The sequence below is a fragment of the Amblyomma americanum genome, chromosome 8, assembly GCF_052857255.1.
Source record: "Amblyomma americanum isolate KBUSLIRL-KWMA chromosome 8, ASM5285725v1, whole genome shotgun sequence".
In the NCBI taxonomy this organism is placed as follows: Eukaryota; Metazoa; Arthropoda; class Arachnida; order Ixodida; family Ixodidae; genus Amblyomma; species Amblyomma americanum.
The window spans coordinates 867,987-891,024 of NC_135504.1; the positions used below are offsets into that span (position 1 = coordinate 867,987).

Genomic DNA, 23,038 nt, shown 5'->3' on the forward strand with positions numbered 1-23,038 from the left:
CGCTTTCTAACTCAACCAACCCTGACACAATCAAACTCTTCCTTTCGGTTGACTCATCCGACTGGTGCTGTTGCGTGAAATGTGTACGTTCTCGCAGAAGCTTTCCAAACACGGAAGCGGAGAAGCTCACTTTTTCTGCTGCCTGGATATATTGACTGTACTGAGAAAGGCACTGTGCAGGTCGAACCAGGAACAGCACAAACCACCATTCACTTCAGAGCTACATGTTTTGCCACCAAGAGATAACCTTTTCCGCTATTTCCTTGTTCGGAAAACATCTGCGCGCACCTATGAATAAAGTGAATTTTCCTATCTATACTTAACCCTGTTGTGACGCGCCACACTCCGCACCAACGGACGCCGAGGGAGTTTGGTATACTGTAGAAGCTTGGGCGAGTTTGTGTAACATTGTTTTACAGCAGCGCAAGGCACAAAGGACGAGACAAGTGCACAGACTCAGTGCCGTGTCTGTGCACTTGTCTCGTCCTTTGTCCCTTGCGCTGCTGCAAAACAATGTTACACCAACTTGTCCAAGCTTCTACAGTATCTGCGTTCATCTCTAGTACAATGGGCCCTTTTTCTTGTTATCAGCGCCGTGTCTGTGCACTTGTCTCGTCCTTTGTCCTTTGCGCTGCTGTAAAACAACGAGAGAGTTTGGACATGCTTTGCGAGCCAAAAACTTGGAACATGTACTCGATTCCGCAACTGTGCGTAGTACCTGAACCGAATCGAGCTATGTGCGTTACAGCAATATAAGGCAGGCGCAAATACCTTAACACATCAAGTATGTGTAGCTCTGATGCCTGCATGTAACCAATTTAGAATTGTGGAAGATTTCATGCCGCACCAGATGATCTGACGTGTGCTCGATGAGCACCTATCCGCCTTAAAAAAACTTTGATTCCAACCTGGCCTGATCCAGTGTGTCTTAGCATATCTTCTAAGTGGACTAGGTTAGTGAATAGCAATGCCGTATTTGTTGCTTACTAAGCTAAGCGCGCGTAAAACGCCAAGACTGTGGTATGGCGTGCACAGACCAAACAGCTTTACTCTCTTTCCGGCAGCCGTTTTGGATTTTCGTTGTGTCACCTATAGGCCGTGGACATTGCCAGCTTGAGAGATTTCAGACAGTGGAGACGGCTCCTGGCAGCAAGGTGCTGGGTTCACCACTTGTAGTGAAAGTAACTACTGTTCAGCAATGCTTCTGCTTTATTTGTTTTGTTGGCGCTGCCTTATCTTTGCAATGCTTTGCGCTAGAGGAAATAAGAGGGATGGGGAACTGTTGGGGTAGGACAAAATTTGGAGGGGAGACAAAAGAATGTGCGTTCAGAGAGGTTGGTGTTTCTTTTACACTGTTTATTTTGATGTTTTACGTCCATAAAAGCCAAAAAGTAATTGCATTACTTTCCAGAAGTAATTGTAATGCAATGCCATTACTTTTTTCGAGCAGCAATTTGTAATATAATTTGAGCATTCATCCGCTTTTTAGGAAAGTAATTATGTAATTTCTTTTCAAAGAGAAATTTGCCATGTATGAGACACACACACAGAAAAGCAAAAAGTCAAAGGACACACCTCATGAAATTGCAATAGTTCCAGCAAGATAATCCAGCTGGATCGGGTGTAACGCTATCAAAGGTTTGGCGACACCGGAGTGTGCGATGTGGCGATGAGGTATGCTTCTGCCATCTCCCGACACAGCTGATTTCCATGCCTGTGGAGCAGTGGTGTAAACCCAAGCAAATTTCAGAGCGGCACGCGGCTATCCACACACCTGCCCCCTAATAAAATGATCACACTTTGAAGGTTTATTTCCGCAACTAGGTGTTGCGAGGACAGCCAGGAAAAAAGCTGTATAGACAGCTTGAAAGGTCCTGGCTTCCTCTTACAGTGCAGCATTGAGTTTATAATTTAGAGACTCTATATACATCCTTTAGACTTTTGTCTATAGACAAGTCCATAACCACCTTAAAGGGGCACTGAGGAGAAATTGAAGTTGACTTGTATCGATAGAATACCAGGTCCTGATCACAAAAACGCCACTCTTACTGAAAACAAAGCTCTTGTAAGGTAGAAAATAGCAAGAACCAAAATACGGGTATCGCCGCCACAGGCCAATCTCGCAAGTACAAGCGTGATGACGTCATAGGACAAGAGACGCCACCTTGGAGGAATTTTCCTTCCTACATGGAAGCGCGAATCTCTGAGGCTGACAAAGGAAGATTGCGCGGTTCAATATTGAAGTTTTGTTTTGCACTTTATCACACATAGTAAACTTTTATCACACACTTTTATCAAATATAGTGCACTTTTATCACACAAGGAAGACAGACAAAAGACAACCTGAATGTTGGAAGCAAAGAAAACCGATGCTTGGCGGCACCACAGGCAGCCAGGAGAGTTTCGATTTGTTATGACGCTTCGCGTCTATGAGCTTTGCGTGCCCCGTGGTTTTGTTTTTGACGCGCCTCGATTTACAAGCGCCGAACAGCAGAGGAACTCCAAGTGCCGCCTTAAGTGCTAGTTAGCCTTTGAAGAAGCCTGTTAAGGCTGGCCAGATGATCGCCACGGTCGATTAAAAACTATGATGGCACGATGGTCGGTGATCGTACAAGGCAGTTCGCAGTATAAAGAGCACTTGTGTCGTCGCATGCTCGCCCGGCGAAACATTCCCGGCTGTGCCAGTCAACTTCGAACTACTTAACGGAAATCGTTTATTAGGGAAGGGAGACAAGGTACAAGGCAGTTAAGAAAAATTGCTGATGGCCTAGCTCTGTTAGGCCAGGATATACGTAGCGAAAGCGCGGAGACTTCTGCATCGGAAGAGTGCATTCACTAGATGCGCCTTTAATCGTGGTTACAGGTTGAGTCGTCGTGGCTGTTGTATTGCAGCCCGAATTTCTTCTTCCCTTCCATGCTTTATATTGCCCCCTCTTTCGCAATAAACCATTTGGTTGTTAGTCAGCGCATGTGTCTGTCTCGCCTTCTTCCGTCCCGTCCGTCAGTGCTGTTTTGCATACCATTTCAACATGAACCAACCAGCCCGACTCAGCCCTCTCCTTGCTTGACGTAGAGGCCGGCGGCGTGCACAGGTGGTGATAGCAGGAGCACAAGAACACAGGAACAGGCAGGTCCGCCAGCAGCAGCGTCGTCGTCGGCACACGTACGGCAGTCGCGCTTCGACTTTCTCTTCGCTACAATACATGCTGTCAAAATTTCTGGAAGCTCAAGAAGTCCAAGTTTTAGTATTATTTTGTCGTGGAACTGTATCAAAAGCTTTGCTAAAATCAAGAAATACCGCATCAATTTGAACATTTTTATCAAAGCATGAGGCAAGTGAATGCATTAATGTGACATACTAGTTGTGTAACTGTTGAATAGCATATTCAAAATCAGTTTTGAAAATTAGAGGGTTCATAGACTGTCTATAAACCAGTTTACAACAATCCCAATATCCTCTTGTATGTAGGCAATCTATACACTGCCTTTCGACTAAATCTATAAATATTTCAATTTCTTTTTGCACTGAGGAAAAGTGCACAACCTAGTCTTCGATTCTAATAAAGGTAAGAAACAATGTAGGTACTGTTGCATGCATGCATGCAGTGGTCATGGCAACAAAGGGGCTGAGTGGGAGACACTTGCACGCTCGCTATAGCTTTGATTGTCATTTTAAAAGTTCCAGTTTATTTATGTTTCAGTATGCATGTTTTAAGGGACCAAGAAATGATTTCGATGGGCATATTCTAGTGCAGCGAACCTGTAGAGGTGGCCTTTGTGGGTATTCGAGTCACATTTGAGAACTGGGTGGACCCTGTAATTTAGAAAAAAATTGTTAAAAATTGCTGCTCGCAATAGCTCGCAACCGATTCCGTCTTGGATTGCCCAGACTGCCCACTGACATCATCGCGGTGACGGACATGGTGGTGAGGTGCCGCCCTGATTGGTTCTGAGCTATTTCAAGCATCGATTTTTTTTTTTTAAATATTTCTAAATTGTAGGGTTGACGTACAGCTTTCAAATTTCATTCGAATACCCGCAAATACCACCTCTACAGATCTGTTGCACTAGAATATGCCCATCGAAATCATTTCACGGTCCCTTTAAGCTGGTTAACTCAAAACCTAGCATTCTTCTAATGCGCTAGCACTTATAGCAGCCATTCCCCGCATTTAGCTGTTGTTTGTATGAAGCCTGTTTTGTGGCAGGCGGCAACTCAATTGTCAGAGGCTGCTCGCGAAGAGTAACTTGGATTGCAGCTCAGCTCAAGTCCCATACTGATGGTAGCACCTGCCATAGAAAGGCAGTGGTAGGAAGACTCCCAGGGCTCTATGAAAGTAGAGAATGACGAATTCCACATATGTGGACATTAACCCATTATCCCTATCCGAACAACCGCCATCCGTGAACAGTGCATCTGAACACCGGAACTGAAGTGAAAGCTGAACTGCTAGCGCACCTAATTCGCATTCGGCCTAGCTATGCAAATCGACCCGTGATTTTTTTTCTTTTGATTTACGGGCTTACATTCGCCTGGGAAACTTCCACGTTGTTTTATGCATAAGAACATCACGATGACATGTATGTTTTTTAATGCTAAACCATTATATGTCCCATTAGCACAAAAGCCGGCTTACGTCTATGGCACGAAATTCGGATGATGCAGTACGCCAGTGCAGTTCTCACACATGGTGTCGACGCAAACCATGAAGAGTGACAAAATACTTGCATAAGTCGCACGAGAACGACCCTCCCTTGCTGGATATTAGCGCTTCCAAGTCTTTTAGATTCTACAAACCTCTTCCCTATGAACATTCTTGACATGTTTCTTTATATTACTTGTGTTCGAGAACTGCTCGTCACTAAACGTAGAGAGGGTTGACAGATGCAAGAGATACACCTTGCGATATGCGCACCTATTGTACTCAGGAACGGGGTGTGAGCAAGGATTTTCAGTTTTCCCTCTCAGTTGAAGCACATTGTTCCCCAAGAGTCCTCACAGAGTGACACAGCGCAGAGCAGTGTCATCCGTTCTCAGTTGGACAATCGCAACGAAGATCATCTTCCTGTGATTATGAGCTTTGCCAGCGCAAGGCATTCGTGCTCCTCAGATATTGTGAAAAAATTTGACCGCTGTACCTGACGTCATCGCTGCGTCAATCAGAGAATCATTCCCGGCCATGAATCGAGTTACGTTTTGATAGTTTTTTTGTTGTTTTAAGACAGATGTGCTGTGCTCCTACGACCTGTTTCTTTTGCGGGGGCTCCAAGGGATACGATGCGATTCAAAATGTTGGAAAACCCTTGGTGTTGCCCGTCAAGGCCAGGACACGAGAAAGGTGAATGAAATGTATATGGAACGATTAAAAAGCAAAACATGCTCAACATTCCCATATCTGTGCAATCAGTGTGGGCGCGATGGATAGCGATAGCAGAGTTTTAAAACACGGCTGCTAGGTAGGGCGATCCAGGAAAAGGTAGCTGCAAGAATTGCGCTGGGCTCAGTTCTCTTCAAGCGCTGCATTGTCCGATCAACTTCAGTGATGAATCTGCTGTTTCACCCCAGAACCTGGCCGGTTGAATTTTTATTCACTATCCGAGCAGGTGGACGATACATCACTGTAGGCACATGCCTGAGTTGCAGAGTCAACCTCAGCAGGTCAGGCTGCAGCAGAATTAACATGAATGAGATAACGGACTTTCTCGCATCAGCGGGCCTGTTTTGTACTTAGTTCATTGTTTTCCCTTCTGGGAAGGTTTCCGTCTCAAGCAGTTTTCACTGTTGAAGCACTCCCATTACTTTTGCTCATGTCGCATTCGGGTCAGTGATTTTCTCCTCAGTGAGAAGTGACTGTGACCAGTTTCCGATACAGAATTCCTCCCCCAATTAAATTGATATTTTCATAAATCTTGATGTTTTTCCCTCAGCTCTTTCTGCAATGAACCTGAAACAATGGATCACGTCCTGCAGTTATGGCGCCATTTCGCCTCCCTTCGCATACTTTTCCTAGAAAGTCCATTTCAGAACTTAGAACTATCTAAAGAATCTAAATTTACTCTCGTCTGACCCTGAACAGCTGGGCTACAGCCAGAGGACAGTTCAATCCGCAGTCCACAAGTTCACTACTTCCTCCGGAAGGATTCACTGCCAGGGGTACCATCACGCTGCAGTTTCTTTTGACCCATCCTTTTCTTTGCCAAGTTGACAATTTTGTTATTTTTTGCTGTAAGAAAATCACTGTTGCCCTTCTTGTTTTCTTCCTTCTGCCTAAATTCTGCATGCTGATATCAGTCTTTGATGCCTACCTAGCATGTGTCAATTTTCAAGCGCACAACAACTGTCCACAAATGCTCGTGTTCTCCACTACAGTCATAGAAGAGGAGGTGAGAACAGCTTAGAATAAAGTCACTGAAAGCTGACACAAGTTGCAAAGCCTGCGTCAGCATTACATAGCCAGGCCACACAGGACCAAAAGTGGCCACGAACTCGTAGCCTACTTAGTGCATCAAAGAGTGACTAGCCGGAAGTTCGTAGAAATAGGCAGAGAGAGTATGAAATTACTTTTATTCTAGAGCTGTCCCTTTGATTTAGAGGTTTTTCAAAGTGCCGCTGCAACCCCACGCTCAGGGCCAAGGCCACTCCGCTAGTTCCCACTGCACCTGTGAACACACAGAACAATACAAACACAGCCAGCAGGTAATTCTGGTCTATCTGAGACCTTCCAACTTGATTGATTTTCTCGATAGATCAGGAAGTATCAGACTGATACAGCTGTATACTAAAACAAACAGGATGGGAGTTGTCAGCCATGTGGATTGCCGGGCTGGTTCCCACCTTTCTCAGTATAACTCCTGCATTTTCCTCTTGTACTATCTAGGCACCCCCAAACTCGTGAAGGGAAAAGAGTGGAAGGGGTGGATGGTTGAAGGGCTTACGAAATGGCTCTGCTGCACTGCACCCTGTGCATCAGTTCTACATTGCCATGTGCATTGTTTTTGATATAACTGTGACATCACAAGCATCATTGCAAAAATATATTGCACCTGCATTGAACAGATGACTGTGATCAATGGCTTCTGATAAAATGTCTTCTAATCAATTAAATCAAAGCACCTACGCTTTTGTCAAGCATGCGGCAAGGGCGTGTTAACTTGAAGGCAGTGCTTTGCGATGTTGGATGTGCAGTATTTCCCACTAAATGTGCTAAGCTGGGTTGACATATGCAAAATTTAAAAGTGATTTATGCTGAAATAGAAGTTTGGTGTGAATGATCAAAGCGGATACCAGAAGCCTAATTTTTTTATAAAGTGATTAGAAACTAAGGGAAAAAGGACTGGTTTCTATTTAAAGTGGTTTGCACATAGGAATAGAAAAGTGAAAACTGTTAGATAGTGCTTCACCAATCATCCTCCTGGAAAAGCATTCTATTTAACTTGTGATTTCTATGCTGTCATTTGTAGGCGTGCAAAATAACACATGGAAAATTATTTTGAGCAAGCAGCATGTGGCGAAGATATTTGACCTGCTATCTTCTCTCGTTCAAAAGTGCAGCACTGTTCAGAGCGGATGAGTAGAAATGCTTTCACTTTCATTCTTACGTGACCGCATTAAATTTACTCTATATATGTAAAGGTGACACTTCGTACCCGGAATTTGAATGCATGGCATCATCACCATATTTTGGAGTACTGTGCCTTTAATAAAATAGAAAAATTTTTCGTGTCTCATTTGGCTTTTTTGAGGGTTTTTAAAGGGTTTTAGGTGCTGGGTGGGTGATTAAAAAAAACTGGAGAGGACATTTAAGCTCCACCCTAAGGGTATGATGAGATAGTGCTAATGGGTTAATGCCTATATATGCGGAATTGGTCACTCTCTACTGCCTTACGATGGTTGCCAGCCACCGGTGGGGCTTGAGCAACCCAGCTTGCTCTTCCCGAGCAACCTTGCGTGATCAATCGTTACTATAACTGCCACCTGCCATAGTGGACAATTTGCTCACAATTCTTGCTGAACCACTACAGGTCACGGGCACTCAGGGGTCAGATGGCACAGCAGCGCGTTCAAGAGGCTGAAACCTCCCAATGACAACCTCCCATGCTAAAAAAATCAATGCTTGAGCTATGCTGCGCCCCCAAGTCCACACAATGCCAGACACCTTCTATAGTAACGACGCTGGGAGTGCTCTTCTCTTTGAGGCACATGTGGGAGCACTCCAGACGACTTCACTCTATCGGCAAAGCTTTGACACGAGCAGTAGATATAAGGTGGCCTCTTTCAAGCATGTGGAGAAGCACAGGAAAGTGCGGAAGACATTGCAGCTTTGGTTTTGAGGTTTCTTGGTGGCCATGACCATGCCATGAGGGAAGGAAGATGGGAGTGAAAGAAGCAGAGAAAGAGGTGCACACGGGCACATGTGAAGGAAAGGTGGGTTGCACAAAAAAGGGGCGCCGAGCTGTGCTCCAAACCGGTTCAAAATGGTTCCTGATTCGTTCCGATTTGGGTTCAGTTTGAATATAGTGAAAAAAATTAGGGGTTCAGCTCCAGGTTAAAACTGATTCCAGTTTGGCAACCTGCCCCATTACACCTTACTTTTTTCCCGAAATGAAAAAAAAAAAGCTGTTGGGTGCATTTGAGAGATGAGACCATTTTAATTGAGCTTCCACTAAGTGTTCATCTGCCAGTCAGAGTAGCAGTTCAGCTGACAAGATACTTTTCACAAACTCTGTCTAAACCATGTCACCTGCAATTTTCTGTACGATCATCTGGAACCCTTCAGAACGCTAAGTACCTGGTTAGATGGCACTTGTAGGCATCCTTTTATTTCAGTGCCATTAAAGGTCTCGTGGCATTTGTTGCAGCATATCAACACACCCTGCAAGGTACTCAACTGCTCGACATGGGTTGACCGTGCACACAACCGTCCTCCAGGCATCTGATCGGTTACAAATGTATGTAATCAAAGAGCACTTCACGGGTGCTAATCTAGAATTTAAAAAGTTTTTGTTAGCAATGGGACAATCAACATCATCATAATAATTCACTGTCCCTTAAGGGCCCTTAAATGGGGTATTACATAAGGGGGAGGGCAAAAAAACTACAGCCTCCCAGGTGGTAAAGCATCGTGGTTCTCAAACCACGTTTTGGCCGAGTCCTGCAGCGCAAAGTAGACGTTGCGCAGCTTGCGCTCGCCGTCCCACTCGTTAAAACCCGCCACTCGGTCAAAGCTGGCCAACCAGCCTTCGACGTCCTCGAACCTGTCCCCGTGGAACGGTGGCAGTGATCGAGGTGCGTGAAGGACAAATGGCAAGGCATTCCCGGAGTGCTGACTTGTCTGGCTAGCCGCGGTGGATGTCATGGCCCTTACCGGCGCTGTCAGTTGGCCGAACTCGGGTTGTAGGCCTCGCAGGCGGCGGCTCGCCTTGTGGACTGGTGTTGTAGCCACGCGTTGAGAGCTGACGTCAAAGGTGTCCTCGAGGTCAGCGTACATGGGCCGTCACCCAGCACCTCCACCAAATATGTCACCGAGAAACGGTTGACGTAAGCAGGGTTGATTTACTTGCTTTAATTAGACGCGCAAGATGTTGGGACGCGCAAGGCAGCAGGGAGCACGAGAGATGATGAAGACGAAGCCTCTAGCCCCGAGATGGCTCAAGGCTTGCCAACTGCCAGGAAATGCAGTTTAGTCGCTGTACGGCACCACTAGAGGAGTTAGTAGCGTAGCATTGCTCCCCCTCTCTTGAAGACACCGACTCGGTGTGGTAGCAATTGCAGGCAGGACCACAAGGGTAGTCGCACATGTCTGGCGTGTGGTGTAGACACGCGCGAGGGGCTAGCGGGCGTGTTACGGCTTCATCCGAGCGACGTGAACAACTTCGGAGGTCGGCCGTCTAGAAGAACGAACTGTTCCTTGGGAACGGGGAAGAGGTTTAGTCTCACAGTATCAGCTGAGGTAGTCGGTGGCGACCACAATGTAACGGTTACCCAGCGAGAACTCCGGAAATGAGCCGAGTAAGTTCATGCCAACTTGGTGGAAGGGGACCTGAGGCGGATCAATAGGCTGCAGTAGGCCGGCTGGCTTAGTCGGCGGCGTCTTGCGACGCTGGCACTTGCGGCAAGTTCTTACGTAACGCTTCACAACTGCAGAAACCCTGGGCCAGTAGTATTTTTGCCATATTCATGCCAAAGTTCGACAAAAACCCAGGTGACCAGAAGATGGGTCATCATGGCTCGCCTGCAGGACCTCGTCGCGAAGGGCCGTAGGCACGAGTAGATAGACAGCTTCTGTTGGACTGTAGTTTTTTTTATACAGGACGCCGTCACGTAAACAGAACGACGACAGCCCGCGCGAAAAGATTCGCGGGGGAGACTGAGCGCTTCCTTCTAGATACTCAATGAGGGGCCGTAGTTCGCTGTCGTCCCTTTGGTGTTTAATGAGAATGGACTTGAAGATGCAACCAAGAAAAACAGAATCGTCGTCGGGGTCAGCTCGGTTGTCCTCGATAGGAGCACAAGACAAACAGTCGGCATCACTGTGCTTCCTACCAGACTTATACACAATGGTGACATCGAATTCCTGATGTCGAAGGCTCCAACGTGCAAGCCGTCCCGAGGAATCTTTGAGGTTCGCCAGCCAACACAGCGAGTGGTGGTCGCTGACAACCCTGAAAGGGCGGCCATATAGGTACGGGCGAAATTTGGTTACTGCCCACACAATGGCCAGGCATTTTTTTTTCGGTGGTGGAATAGTTCGCCTCAGATCGCGACAAGGTGCGGCTCGCGTATGCGATTACGCGTTCAAGATCATCCTGCCTCTGCACAAGGACCGCACCGAGGCCGATGCTGCTGGCGTCTGTGTGTAGTTCAGTGTCGGCTGACTCGTCGAAGTGTCCAAGGATGGGCGCACTTTGGAGACGAGTGTGGAGGTCTTCAGAGGCTTGCTTTTGCTCCAGGCCCCAGAAGAATGGTTCGGAATCTTTCATGAGTCGCGTGAGGGGCTCAGCGATCTGGGAGAAGTTCTGCACAAAACGCCGATAATAGGCGCAGAGACCCGGAAAGCGGCACACACTGCGCTTATCGGTGGGCACAGGAAAAGCAGCCACGGCAGCAGTCTTATCGGGGTCTGGGCTAACCCCTTTAGCGCTCACGATGTGGTCCAGAAACTTCAAATTTTCGAAAGCGAAGTGACATTTTTCGGGCTTCAGGGAAAGACCGGCCGACCGAATTGCTTCGAACACAGCGTGCAGGCGTCTCAGGTGCTCTTCGGACGTGTCAGAGAAGATGACATCATACAAGTACACGAGCCAGGACTGGCATTTGAGATCGGCAAGAACGTGGCCGTGGTGCAGCACTTAGCGTGGCGCAGTTGGTCCAGGGAGTCATCAATACGCGGGAGAGGATAAACATCGTTTTTAGTGACTTTGTTTAAATGTCTGTAATCAAAGCAGAACCATAGGGTTCCATCTTTCTTTGCCACTAGAACAACAGGCGACGCCCATGGGCTCGTCGACAGCTGTATCACGTCGTCCTTGAGCATTTCTTGAACTTAGCGGCAAATGGCATCGCACACCTTCGAAGAGATCCGGTAAGGCGGCTGACATAACGGCCGTTGGTTGGCGTCAACTATAATTCGGTGCTTTGTGAGCGGTGTCTGTTTAACCTTGGAGGTCGAGGCAAAGCAGTCGCAGAAAGACTGGATAACGCTTTCCAAGCAGCGTTTCTGGTTAATTGGGAGGTTTGGGTTCACTTCAGTCTTTATGGGAGTGGTCGGTTCCTCCACTGATGCCGGGGCTCCGGACAAAGCGTGCTGTCCCGCGAATTCGCTGAGTTCCTCGAAATACGCAATAGCTGTTCTGCCAGGCAAACACTGAGGTTTACAGCCAAAATTGGTCACCAAGAGTTCGGTACGGCCCTTGTTCAGTTCAACAATTCCTCGGGCAACACAGACTTGCCGACCAAGGAGCAGCGACATGTTGGTTTCAGCGATGCCACGAATTTTGGTGCTGTTATCACAACCTACAGTAACAAACATGCTGGATCTTGATGGGATCAAAACGTGGTCGTCACAGACGCATAACTTAGCCCTGCGTGGCTCGGTATCGTCGTCGACAGGACCTTGGGTGGAAAACGACATGATTAGCTCCTGGAGGTTGATAACGGCACCGTACTCTTGAAGGAAATCCAAACCGAGTATGAGGTCTTTGGAGCACTCGGGTAACACAGCAAAGCAACCAGGGAAAGTAACACCGCAGATCTGGATTCGCGAAGTGCAGACACCGATCGGAGTTACCACGTGGCCACCAGCTGTCCGGATCTGCGGCCCAGACCAAGGAGTCAGAACCTTCCTCAAGGCCGTGGCTAACCGTCAGCTCATTACCGAAAAATCGGCGCCGGTATCCACGAGTGTGGTAACGTCGTGGTTGCTGGTGGATACCGGAATTTCGGCGGAGGCCAGTCGGTCGCAGTGCGTCGTCGAGGTCGTCGGGTCAGGTCATCGTCGGTCGGAGCGTTGCGGCGAATCGTCGGGTGGAGGCTCTTGACTCGGTCCAGTAGCGGCAGCCCTACCCCCGGAGGATGCCGTCTTCAGTTTTCCCGACGTGGGGACGTACCTCTGAACTGGCCAGAGGATGACGGGTGGCCGGCGAAGAGAACCGCCTTGGGGATGGCGATCGGGACTGGTGTCGCTGCGAGGTCGAAGATTGCACGTTATCAGCCAAGTACTGTTCGATACCCGTGGTCTTTCACCGTAGCGTGGTCGAGGTGCGTCAGGTGAAAACCCCCTTAAACCCATCCTGCGGTAGGGGCAGTGGCGGAGGTTGAGGCCGGGCTCTCCGCAGTGGTAACAGAACGGCCGATTGTTTGGCGTACGCCAAACGTGCGCTTTGCTCACAGGGGCCTGAACTCCTGCGGCACGGAGGGTGCTGTTGCGATTGGCTCCTGCAGGTATGGCACAGGAGCGATGGGGGAAAAGGCTCGCATCGCTGGCCCAGGACTTCGTAGCGCCTCGATATACATCATAACGGAGGGCACCGGGTGTGGAGCTGGGGGTGGCTGCACAACTCGGATTTTTTCACGGACCACGTCCGTTACAGCAGCGACGCTGACCTGTGGAGCTTCAAAGCGAAGTTTCGCCAGTTCCTCGCGCACAAGGCTTCTTACAAGCTCCCGAAGCTCGTCGGCGGGCAGCGACGTAGGCATGTATTGGGACTGGGAAGCGGCTGCTACAGTAGCCTGACGTCCGTAGTGGGCGCCCCGTTCCTATAGAGAGCGCTCGATACCCATTGCCTCCTTGGTGAAGTCGGAGGACACTGTTTGTGGCGGGTCACGGACTAGTCTGGCAAACAGCTGCTCTTTTACGCCACGCATTAAGTGGCGTACCTTCTGGGCTTCGGGCATAGCAGGGTCAGCCCGACTGAACAGTCGGGTCATGTCCTCGATGAACATTGCGACGCCCTCGTTCGGCTGCTGTGATCTCGAGTGCAGGGCGATTTCAGCTTTCTCTTTTCTTTTGCTGCTGGTAAATGTCGCTAGCAGCTCTTGACGAAAAGCCTCCCATGTGGTAAAGCATCGTGGTTCTCAAACCACGTTTTGGCCGAGTCCTGCAGCACAAAGTAGACGTTGCGCAGCTTGCGCTCGCCGTCCCACTCGTTAAAACCCGCCACTCGGTCAAAGCTGGCCAACCAGCCTTCGACGTCCTCGAACCTGTCCACGTGGAACGGTGGCGGTGATCGAGGTGCGTGAAGGACAAATGGCAAGGCATTCCCGGAGTGCTGACTTGTCTGGCTAGCCGCGGTGGATGTCATGGCCCTTACCGGCGCTGTCAGTTGGACGAACTCGGGTTGTAGGCCTCGCAGGCGGCGGCTCGCCTTGTGGACTGGTGTTGTAGCCACGCGTTGAGAGCTGACGTCAAAGGTGTCCTCGAGGTCAGCGTACATGGGCCGTCACCCAGCACCTCCGCCAAATATGTCACCGAGAAACGGTTGACGTAAGCAGGGTTGGTTTACTTGCTTTAATTAGACGCGCAAGACGTTGGGATGCGCAAGGCAGCATGGAGCACGAGAGATGATGGAGACGAAGCCTCTAGCCCCGAGATGGCTCAAGGCTTGCCAACTGCCAGGAAATGCAGTTTAGCTGCTGTATGGCGCCACTAGAGGAGTTAGTAGCGTAGCAATACGCTAGTTTTATGCTTGATGAAAAATGCTTCCATAATCTCTCTGGTACGCTGGGCCAGGTGCCGGTACAGTACCTTGGTTTTCTCAAATATCGCCTTACAGTTCTTTTTATCTTCACACTGAGCGCAATATTTAGATACATCTGACGATGCTTGTTCATGTTCTTTTAGGCGGATATTTAAGCAGCGCCCGGTTTGTCCGATATACACCTTTTGGCAAGTGAAAGAAATCTGGTACACCACCGAACGCACCGAGTGCATTCTGGTACACCACCGCGTGCGTTCGGTGGTGTACCAGATTCCTTTCACTTGCCAAAAGGTGCATATGACCCCAAAAGGTTTCTGCGCATGAGCATCAAGTGTGGAGAGGTTCATATGTTTTCAGCAAGGTAGATAGCAGCCAGGATATAAATCATATAGCTTATAAGAATTGTCAACTCACAGAGATGTGCTCTGCTTCACACTGCTGAATTTGTGTTGAGGCATTCGTACAAATTGTTCAGGAGTCATTTTGAATTAAAATCTTCGGTACACTTCCTCTTTGGATTACAGTTCCATATCAGTTGCAGTGCTTTCATTAAACGGCTGCAAAGTAAGAAAATGTAATACTGAAACATTCTGTCACATACAAGAACAGAGATACATCCAAGCGCTTTATTTAACTCTCTTAACCACCAGCATCTATAACCACTGGCACGCATAGCAAACCCCAAATTCATTTCCTGGAATTCAGAATGTTTTGTGCTATTGTAAGCTTCAGTACTGCCCAGGTACCTGACTGCTGCTGTCTGCATTACAACAAAGCTTCACAGTAATAACAAAGTGCTCCTCTACCTTGTGGAAGCTGTGACACAAGCAAATAACATGTTATGAACTTAATAATGTGCAGAAAGAGAGCTGCACCTATTGATATGCTTTTATTAGTAACCCAGAATTATCCAATCCCTACAAGATTATTCCTGACATATATAAACTCATGCTTGAATTGAATTGGCTGTTGGGGAAAAGAAATGGCACAGTAGCTGTCTCACATATCGGCAGACACCTGAACCGCGTCGTAAGGGAAGGGATAAAGGAGCTCAGAAGTACTTGTATTTGGGCGTGTTGGTTCATATCTTTTCAGGTGGACACAGGGGCGCAACAAAAACACACGGACATAGAAGTAGACAGGGACGAGCGCTTAAGCGCTCGTCCCTGTCTACTTCTATGTCCGTGTGTTTTTGTTGTGCCCCTGTGTCCACCTGAAAAGGATAAAGGAGCGACTGAGAAAAGAAAGAAGTGCGGTAGGTAGGTCTCCGGAATAATTTCGACCACCTGGGGATCTTTAACGTGCACTGACATCACACAGCACACGGGCGCCTTTTGTTTCGCCTACATCGAAACACAGCCACTGCGGTCGGCTTCCCCAAGTGAGCAATTATGTATTTAGAAACTACAGTGGGTATTTTAATTACAGAAATTAAAATGCTAAAAAATTACCTATGCATATGTGACCCCCTTCCCAAACCATACTCTTTCAAATCTTCCCCTGGTTTCTGATGCGCTTAAGGATCTGCTGAGAATTAATGAGCAGATCTAGCTGCTTGAACAATGGGGTACTGTCACATATAAAAGAGAATTCACTGTAGAACATTGCTACCATCTGTGTTCGTGGTGATGGTATGACTATGTATTTATTGAAGATGGTCAAAGCTGGTGCTTAGGGCTTTCAGTTGTCACACATCACCAGATCCACTACAGCACCAGCATTTCCATGCTGTGTAGTACACTGTACGAAATTTTTTTTTTTTTTAATACTGGGCAATGGACAGTTCTACAGGGATAGAATGTGCGACCGAAGAATGGTCGGAATACGCCCGAGGTATGATAGGAAAAGAAAAATGAGAACGAAGTAGCAATCTTTGAAGCTGCTGGAAAGCCTTCCCTTCTTGTCAAGCAGGAGAACACCTGAAAGAAACCCACACTGCGTGTCTATCATCTACATGCAAAAAAATTGGAAGGGAATAGGTAGTTGGAGAACCTTGTCATTATCTCTCAGGAGCACAGAGAACAAAAATAAGCTCCTTTGATGCCACCTCATGATGGTTCAGCAACAGACAGTCACACAACTGTTTCTATGTGCGCCTGTGGGTGTGCAGCAGTGGAGATTTCCGAATCACTGACCATGCTAATCAGACGCGCATACCAGTCAACTAGATCACTTGCACACATGCTGCTGTTAATGGCATACAGGCAACTCTGCTCTGCCTCAAATAAAACGAATAATTTTAATAACATGCAGGCAGTAGGTAAAGCAATTGAAAGCTAGCTACACCTCCAAAAAATTGCGCTTACCGCGCATCTTTTGTGGACTTTGCATGTGCCTTCATCAGGCACTGGTCGAGGATCAACTTTTCCGTGTCCGAAAGCTTCTGAAAGCAGTCCACAAATTGGCTAAGTTCGTTTGCATGTGCTGTAACTTTGGCAAGCTTCTGCTGGCAGTGGCGAAGTTTCCGCTTAGTGGAGCGAAGCTCTGACTTCAGTTCCTCCAGTTCGCAGTTTTGCAATGGACTTATAGTCTGGCAGGCTTTGTTGACGGTTAGACGTGTATTTTGCTCACCACCTGAAAAAAAAAAAAAAAAATGAAAGGTGCCACTCCAACCAATGACTCCGTTGTTGAAACTTCATATTGCGATACACTGACAAAAACGACAGATGAGTTAATAGTGCTCTAGAAGACTGGACAGTGTGATGACCGCCACTGGCGCCCAAGCGAGGGCGCTGCTGGTAATGAGTGCTCCGTTGGCCTTCCTGCATAGAGCGGGTGCAACAATACCAGGCTATAATAATAATAATTGGTTTTTGGGGGAAGGAAATGGCGCAGTATCTGTCTCATATATCAGTGGACACCTGAACCACACCGTAAGGGAAGGGATAAAGGAAGGAGTGAAGGAAGAAAGAGGTGCCGTAGTGGAGGGCTCTGGAATAATTTCGACTGCCTGGGGATCTTTAACCCAGGCGGATCTTTAATGTGCACTGACATCGCGCAGCACACGGGCGCCTTAGCGTTTTTCCTCCATAAAAACGCAGCCGCTGCAGTCGTGTTCGAACCTGAGAACTCCGGATCAGTAGCCGAGCGCCCTAACCACTATGCCACCGCGGCGGCTCAGGCTATGTGGTTCTACCAGGCTATGCGGTTCTGTGTGCAGTTATGTTTGCACACGATGATTTGCTCCAACAATTATCGAAGGGGCTTGGTCACGTGCCACGGGGGAGGGGGATTGCAGCCCCCCCCCCCACACTTTGAAATCGAGCTCCCGACACTCCCTAAACCTGCACCGACATTGTACACATTCCTAATGTACCGCAATGTGAATGCGTACTCTTCGCAACCATTCGCTGTTAAACACAAGGCTGCAGTAAGGTACTGATACTGGCTAGGCTAGGAAGTGATCGCCAATGGGGTCATCACTCACCAGTGTTCCTTAAGCAGAGGTCAGAGCCGCGGGTTCCCCCAAAAGAAATATCACTTGCTTGAAAGACAGGAGCCTCACTATTCAATCTACTGAAGCACATGTAACAGGCAAAGGCGGGCTAGTTGGTGTTTAACAATAGAGTGCATATTGCAATCGCGCAAAACGACGAGGGACGAAGAGAAGAAAGCCCAGTACAAAACGCGAAACTTCAACTGAGATTTACAACGAGGAAAACCCCATTTATACAAGATTCGTAATCACACCTGATAGACAGCAGAGACCATCACGTTACACTGGCGGGCGGGCGCGCATGGCAGAAGTTAGCATCTAGATAGTTGACTTCCTTCTTGGATAAGGATACAGATGGGGTGCTTATGCAACGACCATTTTCTTTTTTTATGCAGTAGACTTCAAAAATTTTCCTGCTAAGCTGGGTCGGTAATTTTTTCAGGACAATTGTGTAGCGGAACCTGGGCGTGCAGTTACAGCAATGGCGACAATGTTTCGTCAGTTCACCGCCCCCCCCCCCACCAATGATTCAACGGCTACGCAGTGCTCCTGAAGTCTAACATTCAAGCAACGTCCAGTTTGCCCTATGTAACAACAATTCCCACATGTAAGGGGTATTTGGTACACCACCCGTTTTGCAGAGAATGAACCTGTCTACGTGCTTAGTGCGGCACTCCTTTTTTTCAGTTCCCTGCACCATGTTGCATATGCCCGAAAGCTTTTTGGGCACCGTGAGGACCACCAGGACTTCACATTTCATGGCCACTTTTTTGAGGCGATGGGAAATCTGGTGAAAGTATGGCATAGCCACAGGTCTCCGGCGTTGCGGTTCTTTACTTGGGCAGTGCTTCGGTGGGCATCGAACTTCCTTGGCAAGGGCTTCTACCACCAAGGTGACCGTCTCACAAGGAAATCCAGCACTAGTCAGTTGTTGTAACTAAAACAGCACGCTATGCTGCATTTCACGTGGGCAAGACTATAAAGAGCGGCGCGCAGGCAGTTTTTTGCTATTCCCCTGTTTATAAGCTTTGAATGAGCTGACTGCTGGTTTAGAATACCTTTTTTTAAGCGAGGCTGGTACCTCCAGCACACCTGGGTTCCACTAGTATTAGTAACAATACAGATGTCCAAACACTCAAGCATCCCTGCGACGGCAACTCATAGGTGAAGCCCAACCCAAAGGCACACTCACCAAAGATTTTAAGAATTCGGTTCACTACTGTAATGGCCCCTTCTCGAGATACCCCTTTCAAGAAAATGGCATAATCGTTTACATATCTAAAAATCTTAGCCGAGTGGGCTGTGTCAAGGCTTGCAGTGATTCCCTTGTCACAATATGATAAAACCGACCTTTATCAGTTTATCACTGAACTACTGTGGTCCCTATGCGTCGCCGCGCTCCTCGATTAGCTTAAAAGTCGGAAAAAGGAAAATCCGCAGACAGGTAAAGCTACCTACATTGGTGGACTGTGGTGTACCTACATATGTTATTTGGTGTTGTCCAAAGGTCCTAATTTCTGCACAGAACCTGAAGATTCCCCAGTAGAGCTGTTGTCGGTTGTCAAAAATATCGCTAGACGTGCCCCAGAGGAGTAAAAAGGCTGGTGTATTTCAGAAGGTGTAAATTCCCTTGTGACGAAGCGGCCTTAACAGAAACAAAAACTTCATGTAAAAAAAGACTGTTCAGTACCTTAAGCAGAATGATCTTGCTTAATGATCTCTGATAAAGAGGGTAGTTTTGCTGTTCTGCCTAATTCAGTATGTCTTCAAAAAACGAGAGAAGCAGTTTCAAAAAACTTCTACCCCTCGAAGTTTAGCGTCGCTAAGCTGAAGAAACTAGCGATAGGTTTATGTGAAAGATGTAATCTGGAGCAGCTCTGTTAGACTGTCACGGGTGCATCCTGCAGAGCACTTAGCATTTTCTTTTCCGCAAAAACCCACAAACAAGATGTTCCTTTTCGAGCCATTGTACCTGAACATGATACGTGGCAGGGGGCAGTCTCGTTTCTTCAGAAACACCTACGCATGCTCAGCTTTGAGGACCCGTTCTTGATTAAGAATTCTGAAGAGCTCATCATATTTCTTAGTGACCAAGAAAGCACACGTGAATCGTTGTTTCCTTTTTCAACTGACTTTTCTAACTTTTTTATATCATACCACAAGACAAACTGCTTTGTGCGCTTAAGGATACCATAGATGACTAGGGCTCAGTGGCTTTTCAGAACGCATGTGGCATGAGTGTGGATGACTTTGTAGAAATGCTCAGTTTTTATCTTGCTTCAACCATACTTAATTTTGAGGGAAAGAATTTAATTCAGAAGCATGGTGTTTGCATCGGTTCAAGTACTGCCCCATTGTTAAGCGACATCTTTTCATCACATTGTGAAAAGCGAATCGCTCCAAGCCTTGACACAGCCCACTCGGCTAAGATTTTTAGATATGTAGACGATTATGCCATTTTTCTGAAAGGCGTATCTCGAGAAGAGGCCATTACAGTAGTGAACCGAATTCTTAAAATCTTCAGTGAGTGTGCCTATGGGTTGACCTTCACCTATGAGTTGCCGTTGCAGGGATGCTTGCAGTTTTTGGACATCTGTATTGTTACTAGTACTAGTGGAACCCAGGTGTGCTGGAGGTACCAGCCTCGCTCAAGAAAAAGGTATTCTAAACCACCAGTCAGCTCATTCAAAGCTTATAAAAAGGGGAACAGCAAAAAACTGCCTGCGCGCCCCTCTTGATAGTCTTGCCCACGTGAAATGCAGCACAACATGCTGTTTTAGTTACAAAACGACTGACTAGTGCTGGATTTCCTTGTGAGACGGTCACCTCGGTGGTAGAAGCCCCTGCCAAGGAAGCTCGAAGCCCACCAAAGCACTGACCAAGTAATGAACCGCAACGCCGGAGACCCGTGGCTATGCCATACTTCCACCAGATTTCCCATCGCCTAAAAAAGTGGCCATGAAATGTGAGGTCCCGGTGGTCTTCACGGCACCCAAAAGGCTTTCGGGCATGTGCAACATGGTGCAGGGAAATGAAAAAAAGAATGAGTGCCGCACTAAGCACGTAGACAGGTTCATTCCCTGCAAAACAGGGGTGGTGTACCAAATACCCCTCACGTGTGGGAATTGTTACATAGGGCAAACTGGACGCTGCTTGAATGTTAGACTTCAGGAGCTCCGCACAGCCGCTGAATCATTGGCGGGGAGCGGTGAACTGGCGAAACATTGTCGCCATTGCCGTAACTGCACGCCCAGGTTCCGCCACACAATTGTCCTGAAAAAATTACCGACCGAGCTTAGCAGAGAAATTTTTGACACCTACTGCATAAAAAAAGAAAATGACCGTTGCATAAGCACCAAAAAGGCAGTCAACTATATAGATGCTAACTTGCGCCACGCGCGACCGCGTGCCAGTGTAACGTGACGGTGACTACAGTCTATCAGGTGTGATTACGACTCTTGTATAAATGTGGTTTTCCTTGTAATAAATCTCAGTTGAAGTTCCGCGCTTTGTAATGTGCTTTCTTCTCTTTGTCGTCTTGCGCGGTTGCAATATGCACTACTGAAGCACTCCAGATGAGTGCAGACTTCGGTGCTCACCACTGTTGGCTACTCCGGCAGTTTCGTCAGTGCTCGGGCGCGAGTTATCCTCTGCGTCGGCTGCTCCGCAGGCATCCGCTGCGACACGGCGTCGCTTTCCTGGTGGCCGAGAACGTGCTTTCGACTTGGATGAGAACCCTTGGAGCACATTTGACGGCTTCGGCACAGCGTCGGGATTCAACTTTGGCTTTGTGCGCCACAGCGTAACAATGTCACCATTCACTATGCGCTCGTCGTGGCGTACGATGTCCGCGGGGTCAAAATGTTTCTCGCAAACACGCACGTGCGGCGAGCCGAGAGAAAAACCGCCAACTTGCCCTCGAAAAAGGGCGCATTTCCACTGTTCGCGCCGTTTGGGGTCAGAAGGGAAACGAAACAGCGATACCTTTTCGTCGTTACTCTTGCCCCCCGAACGACAGCCCGTCACACAACAAGAGTTAGGCATTGTTGACCGTACGAGCCACTCGACGCCCGAGAGCAAATGCGTACGTTTACGTATTTTGACAACGAATATCGCGGAGCGCCAAAGCCTCAAGCAAACAACACAAACACAGTGCTCAATGTAAACACAACTGACACAACCATTACAAAAGGCGCTTTGGCTTGTTTGAGGCCCGGCTCGGGCAGGCCCGGGCCGTGACATACAGCGCCCGAGCCAGATGGACAACGCTCACCTAATGACCTAGACTACATTAAAATAATAAAACCGAAGAAAAATTAAAATCGCAGTGTTGCCTGCGGCCTGCGTTTAGGTAAAGTACGACAATCGTCGAAGACTAGGAGGCAGAAGAAAAAGAGGGCACTGCTACAGCAGACAGAACATGGCGTCCCAAATTACTAGCGGAGCTTGATCTTGGTCTCGGAGGCCACGGGACAGACGAGTTGCAAAAACAAAATACATTCAGAAATACTTTTCATCGCAGCAAAGTTGAACAAATTAATTGTGACAAAGAAAGACTCATAAAAAGAGCCAGCAGTTTCGGTTTCGAGATCTAAAAGCGTGCTGTGTTCTCAGTTTAATCATGCTGTTTCATCTGTCTATCGACCTTTTGGTCGCAACATTTAGTTTGCTAAATACGGGATAAATTTTTTAAATTATTCTACAGTGTTACAAACGCTTTCAAAGGGTAACTTGGCTACCAGAGAGCGCTGTTAACAGACAATTAGATTTTAGGGTTGGAGACCAAGCTAGAGGGGAGCGGACTAGGCTTCAACCTATCTTTTTTCAAGCAAGGGGAATTGTTAAACAGACATTACCGGGACTAATATACGCGGACGATATAGTGATAATGGCTGACAACAAGGAAGACCTGCAGAAGTTGTTAGACATATGCAGTACAGAGGGAGATAGATTAGGCTTCAAGTATAGTAAGGAAAAATCTGCAGTCATGATATTTAATGAAGAGGGCGCCGAGCATAGAATACAGGAGTTCGTGCTAAAAGTAGTGAATGAGTACAAGTATCTTGGGGTGTGGATAAATAACAGTGTTGAGTATCTGACAGAGCATGAAAAATATGTAATGAATAAAGCTAGTAGGAATGCAGCTGTCATGAAAAATAGGGCGCTGTGGAATTACAATAGGTATGAGGTGGTAAGAGGGATCTGGAAAGGGGTGATGGTCCCTAGCCTGACCTTCGGTAATGCGGTCCTGTGTATGAGGCCAGATGTTCAAGCAAGGCTGGAAATTAGGCAACGGGGAGTAGGGTGGTTAGCTTTGGGAGCACATGGCAATACACCAAATCAGGGGGTACAGGGTGATATGGGATGGGCGTCGTTCGAGAGCAGAGAGGCTAGCAGTAAGATAGC

General features: G+C 47.6%; 1 protein-coding gene across 6 annotated transcripts; it reads right to left on the reverse strand.

The window, feature by feature from the left end:
• Positions 1 to 2,020: 2,020 nt before the first annotated feature.
• Positions 2,021 to 22,078, reverse strand: LOC144100769 (uncharacterized). 6 transcript variants are annotated; one of them, XR_013307835.1, is made up of 4 exons: positions 21,232 to 22,064; positions 16,503 to 16,770; positions 14,611 to 14,753; positions 2,021 to 3,218 (listed from the first exon to the last, which is right to left on the reverse strand). XR_013307835.1 is itself a non-coding variant. In XM_077633615.1 (3 exons), exons 1-3 carry the CDS (start codon positions 21,872 to 21,874, stop codon positions 6,645 to 6,647), a joined length of 927 nt encoding a protein of 308 aa, XP_077489741.1. In that variant the 5' UTR covers positions 21,875 to 22,064; the 3' UTR covers positions 3,835 to 6,644. The 6 variants fall into 6 exon arrangements, 3 of the variants coding, with proteins under 3 accessions (XP_077489741.1, XP_077489742.1, XP_077489740.1); XR_013307834.1 differs by having other exon boundaries at positions 2,021 to 3,814; XR_013307833.1 differs by lacking the exon at positions 2,021 to 3,218 and adding an exon at positions 3,836 to 6,660.
• Positions 22,079 to 23,038: the final 960 nt, after the last annotated feature.

Bases quoted from the DNA above. Each gene is read 5' to 3' on its own strand.
- LOC144100769 (XM_077633615.1), bottom strand. From the start codon at position 21,874: ATGTCACGGCCCGGGCCTGCCCGAGCCGGGCCTCAAACAAGCCAAAGC. The intron at 16,771-21,231 runs GTGAGCACCGAA...TTTTTTTTTCAG, and splicing joins TGCCGGAGTAGCCAACAGTG to GTGGTGAGCAAAATACACGT.